This window comes from Toxotes jaculatrix, chromosome 22 (assembly GCF_017976425.1).
Source record: "Toxotes jaculatrix isolate fToxJac2 chromosome 22, fToxJac2.pri, whole genome shotgun sequence".
NCBI classification, from domain to species: domain Eukaryota; kingdom Metazoa; phylum Chordata; class Actinopteri; family Toxotidae; genus Toxotes; species Toxotes jaculatrix.
The window spans coordinates 3,677,864-3,697,018 of NC_054415.1; the positions used below are offsets into that span (position 1 = coordinate 3,677,864).

At 41.4% G+C, this 19,155-nt stretch overlaps 1 protein-coding gene across 2 annotated transcripts in view; it reads right to left on the bottom strand.

The window, feature by feature from the left end:
* Nucleotides 1-2,152: 2,152 nt before the first annotated feature.
* The window catches only part of pawr (PRKC, apoptosis, WT1, regulator), a 51,863-nt gene continuing 34,860 nt past the window's right edge, over nt 2,153-19,155 (bottom strand). For both annotated transcript variants that reach the window (XM_041030081.1, XM_041030082.1), the window contains exons 3-7: nt 18,779-18,904; nt 12,886-12,914; nt 8,474-8,600; nt 6,384-6,488; nt 2,153-2,744 (exon numbers count right to left, since the gene is read on the bottom strand). In XM_041030081.1, coding sequence (XP_040886015.1) covers nt 2,658-2,744; nt 6,384-6,488; nt 8,474-8,600; nt 12,886-12,914; nt 18,779-18,904 — 474 coding nt within the window. In that variant the 3' untranslated portion in view covers nt 2,153-2,657. The remainder of the gene's footprint in view (nt 2,745-6,383; nt 6,489-8,473; nt 8,601-12,885; nt 12,915-18,778; nt 18,905-19,155) is intronic.

A 19,155-nucleotide genomic window follows, 5' to 3' on the forward strand; every position in this document is an offset into this window, starting at 1 on the left:
TTCTTCAACAACAAGATAAGACCTGCTTCTCATCTCTGTCCTGACTATCAGCCTCTCAGGATCTAATACACTTTGTGGAAGAGGTTATATCTATTCACAGCCGTACATACAAACAAACCAAAGTGGACACCTGCACATCATTACAATTTAGCTAGAAATCCAGTTATATTTTCTGTTGTATTTAAGATCAAAAAGCTTTTTAAAGAACTTATACTACTGTTTTATTTAACTAAAACTAAAAGCTGAAAGTTAAAATAGCTGTCTCAAAACTTTGTCTCAGATTAATGTGGTACTATATTAAATTATCATTTTCAGGAGAATTACTAAATTTATCTGTGTATTTTTGTGGCCCTAAAATTGTCGAATTTAAATATACTGTCATGCAAAATGTAAATCCACTTGCTCCAGCTTACTAAAACCCCCAAACGACCATGACTTTAGTGTCCTCAGTAGTTGCTACAACCCTACACTAACATTTTGTCAGTCCTATATATAATGTACATATTTCTCTTTTAGTATGTTAACCTCCAACATAACACAACATATAATAGTTGTTTTTCGCTTCACAAGATGACGTGGCCTGTCACTTATCTCAAAAGGTTGTAGACACGATGAAAATTTGGTGCAAAGCTTCAAATCAAAAACTGTGATTGAACCCGTACAAAGATTGTTGCGGATAAACTATGTTCACATGCAGCAAAACCTCTAATTTACTGCGTGATGATACGACAGAAATGATTCTGATATTTTCTGAACTTCAGTGGTGGCAGATATGAAATGTTGTTGCCCTCTGTGACTATTTCAAATGACAAACCCTACAACTTTCCATAAAAATGCTAATAGGGATTATGGAGACGGCCTCCAGCACTTTCGATCAACTGAAAGAGGCTATTATCTGGAAATTTAGATCCCATTGGTCCTGATATAATTCTTATATAGATGCTTCCTTCCTCAGTCTTGTCACTAGGTGAGGGAATTAATGCGTTTCAACTGTATAATGGAAGTTCTGTAGGCTGAATGGAGGTTTCATGTCCCGGTCGCAGTGATCGGCGTGTTGAATCATCATGAATGTGTGTGCATGTGTGGTGAGAGATGGGCGGAGGAACCGAACCCCCCGCCACCGTCACAATGCATTACTGACTCAGTGGCATGGTATCATCACATCAAATTAGTCTTAATGAACACAAGCGAGTTGACTAAGGAGAGAGATAATCAAACTTTATTAAATGACTTAATCTTCTGTACATGCATAATGTAATGGAAAGAGAGTCGGGTCTGTGATGTTCCGTCTGCGAGGGAGAGGGATGATCTTTACCCCAAAATCTGTGAGTGTATGTGGAAGCAGAGTCGTCTATTGACTTGTCTAAAACCTACGGATTATTTGCCACAGTGCAGGAGCTCACTGAGCAGCTCCTCAGTGGAATAAAATGATCTAAATACAGAAAGCAAAATGCCTCTACCAGCAAAACCTGTTCCCTTGAGTAAACAAAAGAGATGCATTTCAAATAGTATGTTCCTTCAGTTCATTTGGTTGTCATACAAAAAATGCACTGTAGCTCACTCCACACATCTTAGATGCCACTGACCGAGCAGCTAAACTATCAAATATTGCAAAGACCATAACTTGTAAACAAGAGCAAAATGCTTTAAAAAAAAAAAAAAAAAAAAGAGTCCACATATATACTAGAAAAGGGCTTCACCCTAAAACATTTCATCACTGACAGGTATAATACTCAGATGCTAACATTAAAATGCGTAAAGCATATAACTGATATAAAGTCCTGCTCGTGCCAACTTTATCACTTAAAATGGAAATATTTTATACATGATTTTCTTCATTCAGGTTTGTAGATGCCCCAGTGGGATTCAAATGTACCAACAAATTATTGGAAGAAGGTAAATCTGGCACTAGTGTTCATTAAAAAAAAAAAAAAAAAGCACCAGGCTTTCACTATTTTTTCAAAGAATTAACAAAAGAAATCTCACATGCATTGCAAGGCACTATGCCCACTTTGGCTGATGGTACTGTAGCAGTAATTATGTCGAATTTGGTCCAAGTGTTACTGGACAGTTGCTCTGCACTGACCTCAGACACAATTCAAACACTGCAAACACTGGAGATCTTATTAAATTTACCTGGGTGACTGCTGTGTGCACAGATGTGGAAAAGTCTAAAATGAGACTTTTTTTTTTTTTTATTTTAGCCTCTAAAGTTTGAAAAGACTGTGTGCCTTTGTTTTTGCAGCACATACATTCATTTTACTTTTGCTTTTTAAGATCTTATCAAAAATCAAAATAATGAACAGATCTAAATGGCCTATATACAAGACATTTACATTAAATATGTATACGGTGACAGACAACTCCCACAGTGCTGTCAGGACAGGAGAACGTTAGCCCCTAGTTCACTCAGCTTTCACACCAAATGGAATAAATCCTCCTCTGGGATGTATTTTAAGGCTGTGAAGCTCTGAGGACGACTACTTTATAGTTTCACCTCTGACAGACAAAGAGACAGAATCAAACAGATAAAAGGCCACACTGGTGGACTTGACCCAGGGCAGGAGGTTGGGAGAAGGGAGAGAACTGAGAGAGGGTCCACTCGTCAGGGGGGAGGCTGGATTGTTTGTGCCGGGTCCGTGCCGTGCAGAGCGGTTCTACCTCGTCAGCTGACCCACCACCTTCAGCAGAGTCTTGTTCTCCTGTTTGAGTTGCTCATTCTCATCCTCAATGTCATCCAGGTCCTGCAGGAGGGCAAAACACACGTCACTGCGGTTATCACTTTCTGGACAAACTTTACTACATGAATATTCAACATGGTACTTCTATACCTTTGAGGGGCCTGGTCAGGTTGTGAAGTGTTAGTCTGAGAGTTAAAGCAAGCATTACTTGCTGCCAGCTTTCCCCCTCAGTGCCAGACTGCCTTGATAGCAACAAATTAGACATTAACAGCTTCAATTAGTTGAAATGAGAGAGGCCCTCAGTTGCTCAGTGCTGTCTCATTAAAGCGGCACCCCTCATTTTCTGTTTCTTCCATCACTGGTCATGATTGCATTGGCGTTGGGAATAAACCTTATCGCACTGTGAGGAAAGTCAAACTAAGGAGGTTGCAAGTTTCTATCCAGCATGTTGTCTTTGCTGCAGAGAAACTCTTGTTTCTTTAAGTCGTGTATATGCTCGATATTCTTCTAATAACAATGTGAAAACTGTGATAATGTGAAAGAGGCTCACAGTGACAAACCAACAGAGACGTATCACCCAAATCTCAAAGTTTCAACAATTTTTTCTTAGTGTCTGTTGCATAACGTCTGAACGCCACCTGCTCCACACCAAATGACAGAGAGACAGAGTTCATGGCCGCTGAACATAGTGGAGCATTTAGCATCTAAAGAGCCAGAGATTTCCCCCAGGAGTTGGTGACCAAAGCCAGAGATATAAGAAAGTGAATATTAGGTCACGATTTGTAACTTCACATTGGTCCATGTCTGCGGGATGTGTAAATAACTTCTTGTGAACAAGTTCGGCATATCAACACTGAAGTTATCGTCTCATTTCCGTTGCCCTCAAAAAAATCAGTTAATACCGATTTAACCTTTGAAAATGCCTAAATCTACAACTTGCTGTTTCCTTAGATGGAAGATCTCATCAGCATGTACGGCACAGCTGCATGCGCTTTCAGGGATCTCTTTACAACACAGGATTTCTCTCTTCAAAGCGTATCGAGAGTTGAGCTTTATCTTTTCTTTCTCTCCCAAATAAACTTCTACAGTGACTGAACGTTCAATCATCCTCTGCAGAGACGCCAGACTGGATCAGCTGTTATCTCCTACTTTCCCATCAGGCCTTGCGGAAGCCTCTCTCAGGGACATTTCTGATGGCTATCAACACGTCGCCCGTCCTTACATAAAGCCGTTCTCTTATGACCAGCTTCCTGTCCATGTGATGCTATCAGCATGATGCCTCCTGCAATATTGCACTCTTTGTGTTTGCGGATGGGTTGTGGAGTGTGTATCATGATGACAACAGTGTCCAGATAATAACCAAGTAACATTCATTCGACTTGTTGCTAAAAATGTACACATCACTGACCGCTGTATTTGTTGGCAGAGCTTTATCTCTTGTTTAGATTTTATTGGCTCTGCAGGGGAGAGCTAAGATCTGTTTTTTCTGAATATTTGAGACATCAAAGTCTTTCAGATCTATCCCTACCCGCTGTGTTTCCCTTCACAGATGCCAAAAAAACAGAGATGTATTTTACCACCAGCCTCGGTGACCCAGAAAACGCGGGCAATGGCTGCGAGTTGAGGAGGGATTGTTGACAGTCTGGGCTGAAAAGGAGACGAGGGTTCAGAGGGTTCGGGGAGGTTTCACTCCAGCTGCTGAATATAAAGAGATGTCAGCTAACCTGAGTGTCCCCCGACCTCTCAACCCTGACCGCAGTGTGAGGAGGAAACAGGACCCGGACCAGCGAGGCCAAACCAAACTTAAAAACACACATGAACCCTGCTAGTGGGTTCATGTCAGTGTAAAACACTCAGAGTGTGATGGCTACAAGATTTCTCAAAAGCACTGCTGATGATAATTATAAAGTGAGGCAGGTAAGGGTTATCATCACTCATGCAGACATTATCACATCTTAACTGATTTTCTTGAGAGTTCTCCTCTTCAGGGAGACATTTTTCTTGTCACAACAGAACTCACTCAGTTTGACACTACATATACTGACCTCCATGACAGGTTTCCAAAGGTTTTCAGGCATTAACAGGAGGCAGCACCAATTACAATATCTGTCCCATTTCCACACTACATACTAATTCTGCCCATTCTGAGCATATACTGTCTTCACACTCGGAAACTGACTGGAAAAAGTAATAGGGATTTACAATTTGAGCACTAAAATTTATTAAATGTACTTGCACCAGAGTGCATATACCTGGACTGAAACAATTAAATAAATTTAAATAAAGTAAACTGATGCTGAAAATTGGCCACACTGCTTTGTGGGAGATTGCGGCAGCGTGTCCTGTCATGGGCAGAAAATTGTTACGGTAAAATAACATGGCAAGTGAGAATTCTCAATTACGGAGAAGCCAGGTAGAGAGCAGACGTGACCTTTACCGGTGGTGCAAGGCTTATAATCAACAGTTCTGTCCATTTACATGACGGGCAACTCCACCAATCATGCACAAAGCATCGCTTACAGACTAAAAATTCAGTCATAATAAATAATTGCATAACAACAATTGGAGTGTGGAAACATTAAAGTATGACCTTTGGAGTACAGCAGTGAAACACATCAGGCCACAGCTGAAGAAAACATTTAGCCTGATTGTGGATTAATTCAATCATAAAGATCAATCTGTAATCAACAGGCTCAATCCATGTGCGCACGATGAACTTCAAAACACATTTTTTGGAGGAGCCCAACTTCAAAATAAAGCCATTCTTCTAAATGGTGGCTGATGGCAATCTTTTCCTTACACCAGGGGTAGACTGACAATACCACACTGATTGGCTGAAGATGGCAGGCTTGTAATTTGGTGATCATTTAGTTTGGCCTGAGGTTCTCCTTCACTGAATGTGAAATGAGGCAGTAAGTATGATGTTCGAATTCACTTTGAGCATTTTAATTGGAGGTTTTTGAACTCTTCTTGAAGGCTGCACTCAGACCATTGTTAACTTGTACTCAGTCTCCATACTTCCTGAGAGTAAGTCAAAATGTGGAGTGAGAGATTTAACCTTGCTGAAACACACTGAAATATATAAAAAAGAAAGAAACAGGGTGTTTAAAAGTTGATTAAGGCATTTCTTCTGCTTTCAGTTGCCACTGCACAATTTATTTCTTATTGATCTCTTTGTTTTTGCTCTATACTATTAAACTATTTGCCCAAACCTTCTAAGATGAGGACCACAACAGGACTCCAGTTCTTTAAATGTTTGTAGAAAAATTTAATCTGACAAAAACTCAAAAACAGTCTTTGCCAATTTGCTTGAGACATACGATCACGTTCTTATCCAATCAATACGACATAAATGTCACCTTCCACACTGACCAGTAACGTCTGAGGCTCAAATGTCACCAAACCACTGGTGAGTTTTTGTATGCGGTTTAAAATGCAAATTGCACTTACTGTGCCTGTGAGCAAAATATATATCATTAACTTGTAACATGTGTGTAAATCCAAAAGCAAAGGTTTGTTGATGTCCAAATTCTAATGGACTGCAAGAAAATGGCTGTGGAGAAACACATAGCTATTATACAAAACTCCATTAAAATGCCAGATTATGATTTACAACCCCCACAAGCCACCCACACACGAAAACACAAAGGACCGCTCAAAATATCAGACATCAGAGCAGAACATTATGTAGGCTGGACTCACTCTGTTCAGCAAGTCAATTTCTTCCTTCAGCTTCCCAATGAGGTCGTCTTTGTCCTGGTGGGCCTTCAGCAACCTGGCGTTCTCCTGACGCTCTCTGGCCAGCTCCTACAATCGCACACACAAAATCGCCAACATGATTAGTTTCACATGCTGTATTTATGAGAAATGGTATCCAAAGCACCTGCGCTGGAGCACTGCTGCCTGAAAAGAGCAACTCAAAATTAACTTTTAAAAAGGTTAAATACATCAGGGGGGGTGGAGTTAGGATGGGTCAGCTGTTGCCCTAAGCAAAGGAGTTCAAATATCTCAGCTGAATTCAACAGCTGAGAATAATTCAGGCCTGTGTATTAATCTGTTGCCACGACTTTATTGAATTATTCCTGCCGAAAACATCTGGTTTTAAAAGACACGGTCAATGAAAAACATTCACTTTTTATGACGCGACAGTTTTAATCAAGCATGTGATTTTTTTTATTTCCTAATTCAACGTATTCTTCAAAATAACCAATCTGCAATCAGAAAATCAACACAGCTCTATTTCTATAGTGTTTTTTTATGGCACTTGGTTAAAAGCCAACAAGTTCCTCTCCGCCTCCTAATAACTATAATGAAGTAAGTGGACATTGTTTCTTGACGAGAGACACAGAGAAATTGTGTGAATGCTCTCAATACAGAAGGTTAACATGCACAAACGCTGAAACTGCTGCTTGTTTATGATGCAGAAGAAGATTTCTGTTGCAGACAAACACAAAGGTGTTTCTATAGAAACAAACTGGGGAGGTACAGTAGAGGGGTCTCAGACATTTACCTGCCAGCACTCCTGTGTCATACAAACCTCCACCTGTATGAAAGTGAAATAAACAATGTGCACAGAAATAAGTGCGTGAAACATGATTTCAAAAGCGTTTCTGGTCACTGGACCCAGAGAAACACCTCTCACTGAAGTCACCGAGGTCAAAGCGATACTTACTTTAAAAACCAGTTTTCGAAAGCCGTCCGAGTGACATTTGACTCCGAGTTGAGCTTCTACAGTGGCAGCAGTGTGAGGTTGAGTGTCTGATAGGAGCGGTGTAGGAGGAAAAGACATATCTGCGCCGTAAAAGGTCATCTCTTCAACAACACCGAGGAGAATTTCTGCCAGCGCTGAGCCGCAGTTTCCAGCCAGAAAATCAGAACCTGGGCTGCCGCTCAAAGGACTAAAAGTGGGAATTCATCTGAACAAAGTGCTGCTGATAGACGCTTTCAGCGGGGCCAAGAGAGTTTACAAAAGAGCTTATGAAACTCAGCGAGCACAGAAATGTTGATAGGATTTGCTAGTGATAGCAGATGTCAATCAAAGCGCTGATGCTTCCTCCGTGACTTTACGTTTCCATGGTGAGCTGAGGTCAATTTAGAGGGAAGTAGAGGGAAAACCCACAGATAAGGAATTGTTCTTCCTGACTAATTCACGTCCTATTCCCGGGGTGTAACAGGAAGATGAGTGAGTAGATAGTGAAAAAAAAAAACTGAACAGAATCTAAAAAATTGCTTCATTCGGTCCTTATTTCATCGCAGTGACGAACCTAATTTAAAGAAGCAGCGGGAAGAATCATTAGTGATATAATGATTTCACTGGCCAGGGTGGCACAAGCGGCAAGATGTTCCATCATGACTTCTGAGTCTCGCCTCATATGCAGGAACAACAGGCTCTGACCTTTTCACAGCGGGGAGGCGATAAAACCTGCCAACATGTGAACTCGAACTCATCTGGACAATGAAAAGAATCAGTCCGGTCTCAGAGCACATGTCTACATTTACTCAGCTCTTCATCAGCAAAAATGAAAATGTATGTATGTTTTAAGGCTCATATTTCTCTTAATTAACCTTTATGTGGTAAACAAACTCATGTGAGTTAGTTATATAACAACAGGCGTGCCATTAAAGGGATAATCTGACATCTTGGGAAATTCCTCCCTGTCTTACCGAGAGTTAAATGAGAAGCTCAACATATTCTCAGGTCTGCAAAATATTCCTTTAAAACAAAATGTAACTGGTATTTGTTTTTTGGATGATTTTATTGCAGACGTGAACAATCAGGTCACTAGACTTACCCTCTCCAGCTCCTCCATCCTTTTCTCCAGACTTCCCTGTGCTGCAGCTCCTCCATCTCTGCCATGACGGTTGTGTCGTTGCCTGCTATTCCCGCCCACCTCCTCCTCAGATCCTGGTCCTGCAGCGCTGTTACAAACACACTGTTTTCACACCGTGTACAAGTGGAGCAAACTTTTTCTTTTCCACTTTGAATTCTTCACAGGAAAAGTAACTTCAGAGAGGTATTTATGTTCGATTTCAACTATTGAAAGTGTCCTGTTCTGTGTTCACTCTGAGGCTGTTTGAAGGTATGAATCATACCCACATTATTAAACTTCAATGGGAAGACACATCCATCACCAAAAGAACAGGTGGGAATGTCTTCTGTGTGCTTTCCCTTTCAATTAGGCATGCATTATTAACACCCCTCCGCCTTTTATTCCATTAAGGGAGAAAAGGCTGTCAAGGGTCTAAAACTTTGGTGCACAAAAAGATTCTGATTAAGAAACAATTTACATATTAAACTTCAAATAGGCTCAAGAATGGCAGCGGCAACTTGTGCGTCACTGTTCTTAAGCCAGAGAGAGAAAAAAACATGGTTTTAAAAGTTTTTGTATGCAGCTTGAATTTTACAGAACATTAACCTTATCTCCTGTTCACTTCCTTGCAACTTAAAGATGGATTCTGGGGAAACTAGGAAGGAATATTAATACGCAGTTTATTTTCTTACTGATCTTATTTCAATAATTATTGAAGTGGAAACTTGGAATGACTTGCTAGCTCTGTAACCCCCCGCCCCCCAACCACCACGACCAACTGCAACAACTCCCCACTCCCCCAGCAGGAACAGACGGTGCCAGATTTATAAAACCTCCCTGGGAATCAAAGTTTTGGGGAGGCTGAATTGTCTGAAGGAGGCTGTCAGCATTTTTCCACCACTGAAACAGACAGGAAAGCTGCTGGCAAGACAAAGGACAAATATAACTCCTTTGTACCATCTGCACTCCTTTCAGGATCTGCCAAATATGATGTTCCCATTATTAGACTCCTTTACCAAATACTTTTAACTCTGTGATTGGAGAGGCAGTAGTGGGCAATATGAATGTGAACTGTCACAACAAAGAAAATGTCTTTATTTTGGTATTGTTAGCTTTTACTGGATAGCTGAGAGTGTGACAGGAAACACAAGAGAGGAAAGAGAGGAGCGCGAGATGCAGCAAAGTTGAAGATTTTAGCAGAATGTGATGAATATGTGATTTACTCAACATACTACATAGATAGAAAGAAGAATAATTTATGCTGGAGGTGCATAATTAAAGTGGGAAATGTACTACATTGTACATGAGAGTACATTTTAAAGTTATGAAAATCCTGGGTGGCTGGTTTTGCTTAGTATTCCCTGAGACTCCTGATTTATGTTTATTAGGGGAGAGATTTCAAACACCAAAATGTGCATTTCTGTTTTCCACATTAATCCTATTTAACATGAATTTTTAAGAATAACCACAAACTAAAAACACGAGCCCCATGATGTAAACATACACTTTTCGTGTATTCAATTCGAAAGCCATGTCTCATACACATGCAGAAGTAGTATTTTTCTGTACCCTGACATTTACAGAACCAACAGCTTATTTTTGCTCATTCTCACAGAGAGCGGACATCGCTTTTGATCAAGAAGGAGTCCTTGAAACGCTCTCCCCCGTGCTCGCCTACACCAAGATAAAATGCATTTCATTTGTCTCTCTCACTGTGGCTCTCCAAGGCTACTCTTCCTTTATCTGCATGAGTACACACACGAGCACACATGCAAAATGCCTGCGCATGAGCGCACACACACAGGTATACATTATAAAGCGTGACATCCCTTCACCAGGTTGCACTAAAAAGAGCCAAAATCAAAACAACGACATGCCTTGCGTGCTGTGTGTGTCTATGCATGCCACCTTGTTTCAAGAGACATATCCACTGTTGCACCCACACACACACATACACATACACACACACACACGGGTACTCTAGAGTGCACAGCAGGTGATGAAGCCAAGCCTAAACATCCATGGCCTCAATACTAAATATCACACCGTGGCCCATTAGCACCCCGCAGGATGAGGTCTGGGGGAGAGAGAGGCTGAGCCAATCACACACTCCTGGGAGCCTCAGCAGGTGGGAAGGAGAAAGCACAGACAGGAGAGCCAATAACAGCAGCAGCCAGAGGTATAACAACGTCTCTCTCACAAACTCAAGTGTCAATGTTGAATAAGTCAAAACTGCACTGGAAACCACAACACACGGTACTCAACCATCTGATTAACACCCCGCCTGGCTCTGATACATGTCATTCCTCCAAACAGAGAGGAAACATGAGGACGAACTCCATTCGGAGTCGTTCTGAGGTGGTAGTTTGAGGATGTGACGAGTAATTTCTCTCTCTTCCTTTGCACCAAATGACCACAATTTATGGGTGGAGGCTTTCTGCTCCAGCTGATCGATGCCAGTCTCTCCTTTCTTTTTTTGGCTGCTTTTCAAGCTTTCTAAACAGGTAGAGCTGGCTTGCCTGTGCTTTGGTTTTGAAAGCTACAACCTACCAGACCCCTTAAATTATCCAAGATCAGCTAAGTATGTGGTTTTAGATGATGGGGGTACAAGCTAATAAGGCACATACGTTGCTACTGGTTGCCTCAATCTCTCTTCTTGTTCTCTTCTGGGCTGAGGCTATAAAGGTGAAGTTAGCAGCCAGAAAGCACAGACATCCACACAAAGAGGAAGCTATCGAAGGGAAGATGAGAGGCAAACAGGACAAAAATACCAGCTTTTACCTTTTTTTTTTTTTTTTTTTGAGTGTTGGCGTTACACAAGCCTGCTACAAGTGGGCAGCTTATCATAATGACTGACAAGTGCTACAATTAGAACTTGACAAACTTAGGAGCAGGAGGATAGGATTGAAAATATACTCCATGCTTTGAAACAAAAAGCTGAATACTGCTGCTTTTAGCACAGTGAAATTCTACTTTTAGAAACAGCTCTGCATTGTATTCCCAAATCTATATCCAGCCAAAATACACAGTGAAGTGGAGGGCAGTGGCAAGGAATGTGAACCACATAGCAGCTGGGATATTACTTAAATGAAGTGCTGCTGTAAAATGTCTTGAGGTGAGTTTTGTTGGGCACGTTCAATTGTCGAAAAGCCAGGTGATATTAAAAAGCTAGATATTTGACTGGAATTTGGTGTGACTTTCCCATGTAAGATGGAAAATCATGTATCAGGGCCAGTTTTTAAGGAGAGCACAGACAAACTGTGCAGAAGAATGGCTTGAATCTGGAGAAAAAAAAAACAGACGAAGTGACTGATGTAGGAGGGAGATGGAGGAAATCAGAGAGACACTTATGTATAAAGTTGCTCTTTCAGCCATCTTGTGCTGCCCAGCCCACCTGGCGGGTTATCCGTTGCAGAACTGCAGAGCGTCCAAGTGTAGCCAGGCCAGCTGATGAGAGCAGCAGCCATAATTACGCGGCCAGATTGAATGTCAGCTGGCGAACTTGGCTGTTGGCGTTGGCCACAACTTCTCAATTTGGTTGCAAATAAAGCAGAATAAAAGCACGGTGGACACACGCAGAGGTTTCTCAAAGGACTTCACCACAAACAAATCGTTCATTGAACAAGTTGAACAATTTGCTTCCATATACTTCGTGATCATGTAAAATCAAAAGTGTTCAAAAAAGGGAAAAAATGCATTCTCTTCAAGAGACTATAAAAGAAATTGTGAAGAAATTCTACAAATTCTGACGATTGTTCTTATTCACTGTTGCGGAAAATTGCAAGCAGATAAACAAACCACAATGTTGAGTCTCTGGCAAAAATCACATTAAATTGTATGAAACAAAAAGCAAAAAAAAAAAAATAGCCCAGAAAAAGGTGCTGGTCCCCAAAATCAATCTTTTAGAAATTTGTGTGGAAAAAATAAGAAAAAGTTTGAAAGCCCCTCATCAAATGCCAAAGCAATATTGACTGAACTGAAACACACATTTTAGACTTCAAACCTTTCAAAGCAAATAATTTACTTCCAACACTCCCTGCCAGCCACTGCAGTAAAGTGATGGTCTGAACAGAGTGTCCAGGGTCCAGATGCTGTCCTGTCAGCTATTGTTCAAAACAGTCAACAACCATCATCCTTTCTGAACCACAAAAACCTGAAAAGAGCAGAACTGAAAAAAAAAAAAAAAAAAAAAAAAAAATCAACAGTGACGCGACAAGAAACAACAGTGACAGGAAAAGGCCCTCGGACCATTTCAGCAGAAATCTGCTCTCATAATTAATGACTCAAACTTCTGTTTCTCATCCCTGCCTCGGTTCCTTCTCTTGACATATTACTAGTGATGCTGAGGCTGATAAACTCTGCTCTTAGCGTCAGGATAATAAAATGAGTCTCACCTCTTGTGCCGGCTGCATCTCGGGGTATCCTGGAAAACAAAAAGAGAAAAAGGAATGAAAAACAAATCATAAATGCTTTGTGAGATTTATATTTTCAGAGTAGTTCTGTTAAGTCTTTGACTTCAAATAGCCATTTCTTAAAAACGGTAGATATCAAAGAGAGGTTTTAGGTTTCATGTGTTGTGTTGCTGTGCCTTGGGTTGTGTTAGTTTACCAAAGAGGAAAAAAACCCCCCACAAAATTCCATCTACAGGATAAGAGAAATTTATCAGGAGCAGCATTTATAGAAAGCCTTCAGGTTGTGTATGAGTTTTTAGGAATCGTAGCTGCTGAGCTGATATATAGATGAGCTTTGTTGCATTTAATAGTTCAGCCAGAGCCCTATAGCCTCAAGTTGTGAAAGGCAATCTTGTTTTGCAACATGGAGGTGCATGTTTATCTTCTTTTCCCATTATGGTATGATCCAAAGGTTGTTTAGATGTATACAGCAGTGATGCTCCAATAAAATCACCTTCGGTAAAATAGCACTTCCGCAAAAAATGAGGTTTGTGTCACGGACGCTGTGAGATGAATACGCATCTCGTCTTTCCTGAGGTCTTGTGCACTGAAGGGTCCCGGGTTTGATTGAGGAGCCTCGGCTCTGCTACAATCTATCAGTGCGAGCTCGGCTTCAGCGGGTGAAGGGAAACAACCAGTGCCCGACTCTTAGCATGCACCAGCCTTTCTGTCCCAGTGACACCTCATCCATTACCTGTGGGTGAAATCCTGACCCTCATCTTTTCCCAGCTCAGGCCTAGATAGATTTACTAAGACGGAGGACAGTGAGAGGGTAGTCTGCAGCAGCAGCAGGTCCTCATCTGAGCATTAGGCCTGGTTCAAGCAACACTCGGATTTAAGAGCAATTTGATGAATCTTGTTTTAGAAACTGACATTTTCTAGGATTTCGTGTGATCCAGCAGCTGCCCAACCTGCACTTGAGAGGCCAGTTCTAAGCACCTCAATCCTTCTCCACAAGCTGCCTTATCAGGAATCTAGTCTGAGGCAGATAGATGGTGCTACTTATCAAGTGAACTGTACTCCATGTTCAGTCTGGGCCTGAAACTATTAAGCTTAAAAAAAGAAAAACATTACGGCTTGAACCACAGAGTTTTTGGGGGGTTTTTTTAGAGACTTTGAGAAAATTAGAACCAGGTTGTGCAAAAATCCAAAATCAGTCACAAAAATAATAGTTAGAAATAAATAAATAAATAAACAGATAAGGGAGAACCAAATGAGTGATGTAAAGAGTAGGCAGGTTGCTCCTAAAAGAGCTCACAGTCACTACAGATCACACTATAGAAATAAAAAAAATGCTGTCTAAATGTAAATGTGGTTACTCTATTGCTTTCACAGTCCAGTATAACTTGTATAAGCCAACAGGATTCTGGAGAAGATTCTGGAAGACCAGTCTGCTCGTGTCCAGTGGAAACCTGAGTATGCAGAAAATAATTATTTGCACTCACATTTCCGCCGAAAATTCAATACATCTATTTTGTAATATCCTGCATGAGCCTACGTTTCATATTCCAAGTCCACTGGCTGACAGACAGGGGTCAGTGGAGTGGATTGATTATTTTCTGAGGTGAAAAAGGGTTGAAATATGAGTCAAAACAACAATATAAAGAAAGGTCACAGCGGTCAAGAGATGTTGTGAAGCTGTGCCAGTCGTCATTTGCATATTGTGATGTGCACAGTCAAAACAAAAGAGCAAGGATGATATGATACTGAGTGTAGACACATGCCAGAGAGATCCTTTCTAATCTTTCTGGCAGTAAATGAATGTAAAGATAAAACCCTGGTGTTTGGAAGTGACTGCTCAGAACTGCATTGACACTAAAGGGGCTTAAAATGACTCTTGGCCTTAGACTTTTGTCAATGTTAAGCTTAATTGACTTCAATAAATTAAAGGATAATTTTAAAATTTCAGATAATCCAACCTTGTCAGCTCTCACTTTTTTATCTCTAGTAGTTTTAATTATTGTTTTCGTGCATTTTCATTTCTCTTTTTGGCCTAACGTCGTTTTAATCCTGTTTTGTGAAGCACTCTGAGTTGCGCTGTTGACTGAAAGGAACAAATAAAGTTATTATTATGTCTCATCTATTTTTAATCACTTGCACTTTGACAGAATCATGTAACTCATTTTCCATCCTAATGCACATAAATAAACAGAAAATGCTATTTATGTGTCAAACTGGGTTCTGCCTACACATTTTTTTTTTCAAAGAATCTTCCTCAAGTCTTCAATCCACACAACAATAGAAAAATCAGTCGTCAAAAATTATATTGTGTTTACAGAAAGCATCCCAGATTTCACAGTGTGCGCCTCTTGTCTGGGATATGAATCTGCGAGACAAGGTCAGTGTAATTCATGTACGACTACTTCACCGCACACAATGCGAGCCTGTGCAACTTTATTTATCATGCTTGAGCTGTGCTGACAGCTCCCATAAGCCCCACTGCAGAGCTGAGAGCTGCTAAGAATAAACAGAGACAAATATCAACAATAAAACAAGTACTTCATCATCAAACCGCAGACGATTACTACTTGTGTGTTTGTGCACCTGCACCTTTCTCTGACTCTCCTCACCAAACTGAATGTGTGATAAAACACAGTCAAAAGTCTTGCTTGGACATTTACAGCTTTTAAAAATCTCCATGTGGGTAAAGGTGATCTTTGGCTTTCCATCCAGCTGCCAAACTGCACAGAGCTCCTAATATTGCTTCGTGCAAAGCTGATAAAGATCACAAATTTTTACTGGCATTTAGAAGAAGGATGAAGCGGGCACGTCAGAGACATAAACCAGTAAAGCTCGTTCAGAAAGAATCCTGGGAAAGATCAGTGGCGAGTACTGTGTGTATTCACATTCCATCGCTAATAGCAGCAATTCATTTGTGACGTCTCCGTGTTTAGATGTGTGTGTACGTGTCATGATAATTACAGGCTAAACTTGTACCTGCTGCACCTTACTGCTCTATGGGTAAGGCCGAGATGCTTTGCAGTTCTCTCACACACCGTTATAATTAAGATGCTAACCTCACCTGGCTGTCTGAGTCTTCAGTGCCGGCTGAGGAAATAGATGTCAAAATGCCAAACCTGCAACTTAAATCAGAGGCTGAAGATGAAAACAAGACTAACCACTGTAAACAGCTGGAGAAAGTTTTATTAACCTCTCCACCTTTTTGTGTCCAGTGTGCCTATTTCATGTGCAAATCAAAGGTATTCTTGTATTTCCCCAAGATTCTTAAATGTACTAGAAAAAAATTCAGGCTGATTAATTTGCAACTGTCCTTTCTTTTTTTTTTTTTATGCCGCAGTGTTTCTGGTTTGCTTTGAAAAGCCTGAAGTGTTTTTGCTGGTAGCGATCCTGTCAAAGATAAATATTGGTATGGTTTAGTTGGCTTACATTATAGTAATCCTTAAAATTTTGAATCAACAGAGGTGTGAAAGAGATCAAATATTATTTCAGGCAACAAAATGATTCAAAATCAGTCTGCTGCTAGCACAGGGGCTGCTGCTCCTGGTTAGAAATGCCATGCGATGGGGCAGTGAACATTTCCCTGCTGTTCAGACAAGATGCTCTGCATCAGCACCATTTTTGTTTGGGGCGGCTGAAAGGTGCTAATTAAAAATGCAAATGAGGCTTGTTAAAAGTGCTAGGTGGAGATCGTCAGCTGTATGTGTTCTTTCCATGTGAGAGAAGCAGTAAGAGACCTGCACCGCTCTGCTGTGGACCTGGTGCCACATTAAAAGCAGATGATCCCGAGGAATGTTCCATATGCTTCTGGCTTCTGGATCACTGGAACAGGTTTCCGTGTACGACTCGTACACCAGAGGGAGGTAAGCCTTGATAACCAGGACCACATGTACACTGAGGCCAGCACTGAGCCCACACATATCAGATACATGTGTCCTGTCACATGGACAAGAGATGCATGTCTGTGCACAAATATGCATAAAGACAGCACATATCAAACTAATTTACATGTATCCCAGGTCCCCAAAAAACACATGGAAAAAATGGACATCACTACAGAATTTAAAACATCTGATAAACTGTTTCGTATCCAAGATCCTTTTCTGGAGTTTCCATCATGTTTTCAGCAGCAAACACAGAAGAGTTACAGCTTGTTTTGGTTGCGAACTGCACTGAGACCTGGGGACAGCGTTAGCAGCTGCGCGGCTCTGAAAAGAAGCAGAACTGAGCTTCTTTTTGAAAACTTCTTGCCCGCGTTCCGAGGCCCCCGACTGGATGCTCTACATCACATCGGGCCTGACATGGCAATTGCTTGTCTCGCTGTGATAAATGGGGCCCGAGAGGAACAGCACATTTTTGGGATGCTCCGTCTTTACAGATGTCTAACTGACAGCTCTGTAGTAAATCCACTGACCACGAGCTGGCACAGGACCTCCAGCAGAATACGAATGTCAGTTTTATGTAAGTGACAGTGAGACGTCTAATGGTTAGTTTCTGCATAGCTACATCTGCTCCGTGTTAGGCCTCATGTTGTGTTGGTAAGAAGAGACGCAGCAGATATGAATGGGCATATTCTGTTTCAAATGATGGACTGCGGATGTCTCCCTCCAACCTGCAGAGAACCCATTCTACTGAATTGCTTGTTGTTTGTTTAGGCGCAGGCTACTTTGTGTAAACAGTTAAATCCTTTTCTTTTTCTTTTTCTTTTTTCTCTGGACCGCATCTCAGCAGGTGCTGTCACAACCTTCCTGTTAGTGTGGTGTTTGTGTACATATTTCATACACAAGCCTTCGTTTTGTGTAAACAGCCTCAGACGGTTCCAGCCCAAAACAAAATAAGCCCGCTGATGCATAACAGCTGATCCATCTGGAACGCGACTCTTAGCTACATCCGCAAGAGTTGTCACTCAGCAGCAGAGCCATTTGACTCATATATTTTTATTTTCTTTCAAATGGCAATTTTCATATTGGCTGGATGTGTTTTTGTTTTTTTTACAGAAATACAAACAGAGCGGAGGATTCAGTGGTAGTTACACAGCTGGATGCTTTTCATAATCTCTGTGTGCTCAATGTCTTATTGAAAATCACGGCGTGTACTTAAAGTTGAAATTACATATACTACACTACTGAATGAACGAACTTCTCATCAAAAATCAAAGACTCTGAGGATGTCGCTTCTCATTTGGCTTCAGTTTCACTCAATCATTTACGGCTTCACTCTACAGAATACCTCCCGGACTTATTTGGAGGAAGAGCAGCATCTCTTTTTCCGCACGGCTTCACTTTTATTGAGTAAACACAATATTGCTCACCGAAATTAAAAAACTCATTTTGACATCAACAGTCTCTGATTCACATTGTTAAGATGCAGAAGCCTTCTACACAAAAACAGATCCTAACGCTGGTCGCCGCTCTTCATTTCGAGGACCTGAGCCCACACAGCCACGCTAAGTGGTGTGTGAAGGGATGACACTGCTTTGTTACTACCAAAACCTTTTAGCAATAAGCAAATTACATCACCCAAAACCAGAAGCTCCTGCCTCGTGAGGTTTTATATCATCGAGTAGCTGTAACAGCTTGTAGGGTGTTTCTTTGTGCTTTTAACTTATTTCGCAGCGATGATGAAATTCAGAGACACATCTGACTTTTGCATCACTGCAGTTTTTCCACACAAACTCGGCTCCTGAGCTCAGCTGGTGTCTCCATGAGCAACAGTGTCTCTATTTGGCAGCGTGGAAGGATCAGCCTGTGCACTATTCTGCTCAGGTGAAGTGTGGAGGAAAAGTAAAACATCAAATACAGACAATACAGACTGTGAAACACTCCGTGGATATCATCTGCTCCCTCCTCCTCCTCCTTCCTGTCATGCTGCGTCTTACCATTAAGTGGTCGGTGGCAGGGTCAGCTGTCATGGCCTCGTTCTGGAAAGTGTTGGCCTGAACCAGCTCCTCCTCCTCCCTCCTGTCCTTCTCCCCCGCGTCATCGTCGTCCAGCTCATCCAGGCTCTGAGAGAAGGAGAGGTCGGTAAATGAAAAGAGACAAAAAGAAAAATCATTAGAACAGCCTGGGGTAGAGACAGCACAGTTGCTCAGACTATGTCTACATGCACGCAAGAAACCAGATGAAGTATATCATGTCCCTGCATAAAGTCGAGAGTGACTCAGTCACTTCGGTGCACGTAAATGCTCTGACGGATGCACGGTGACAAGTGAGGTCATTCCCACCATAACAGCGATGTTGACCTCTGCTCCAGCAC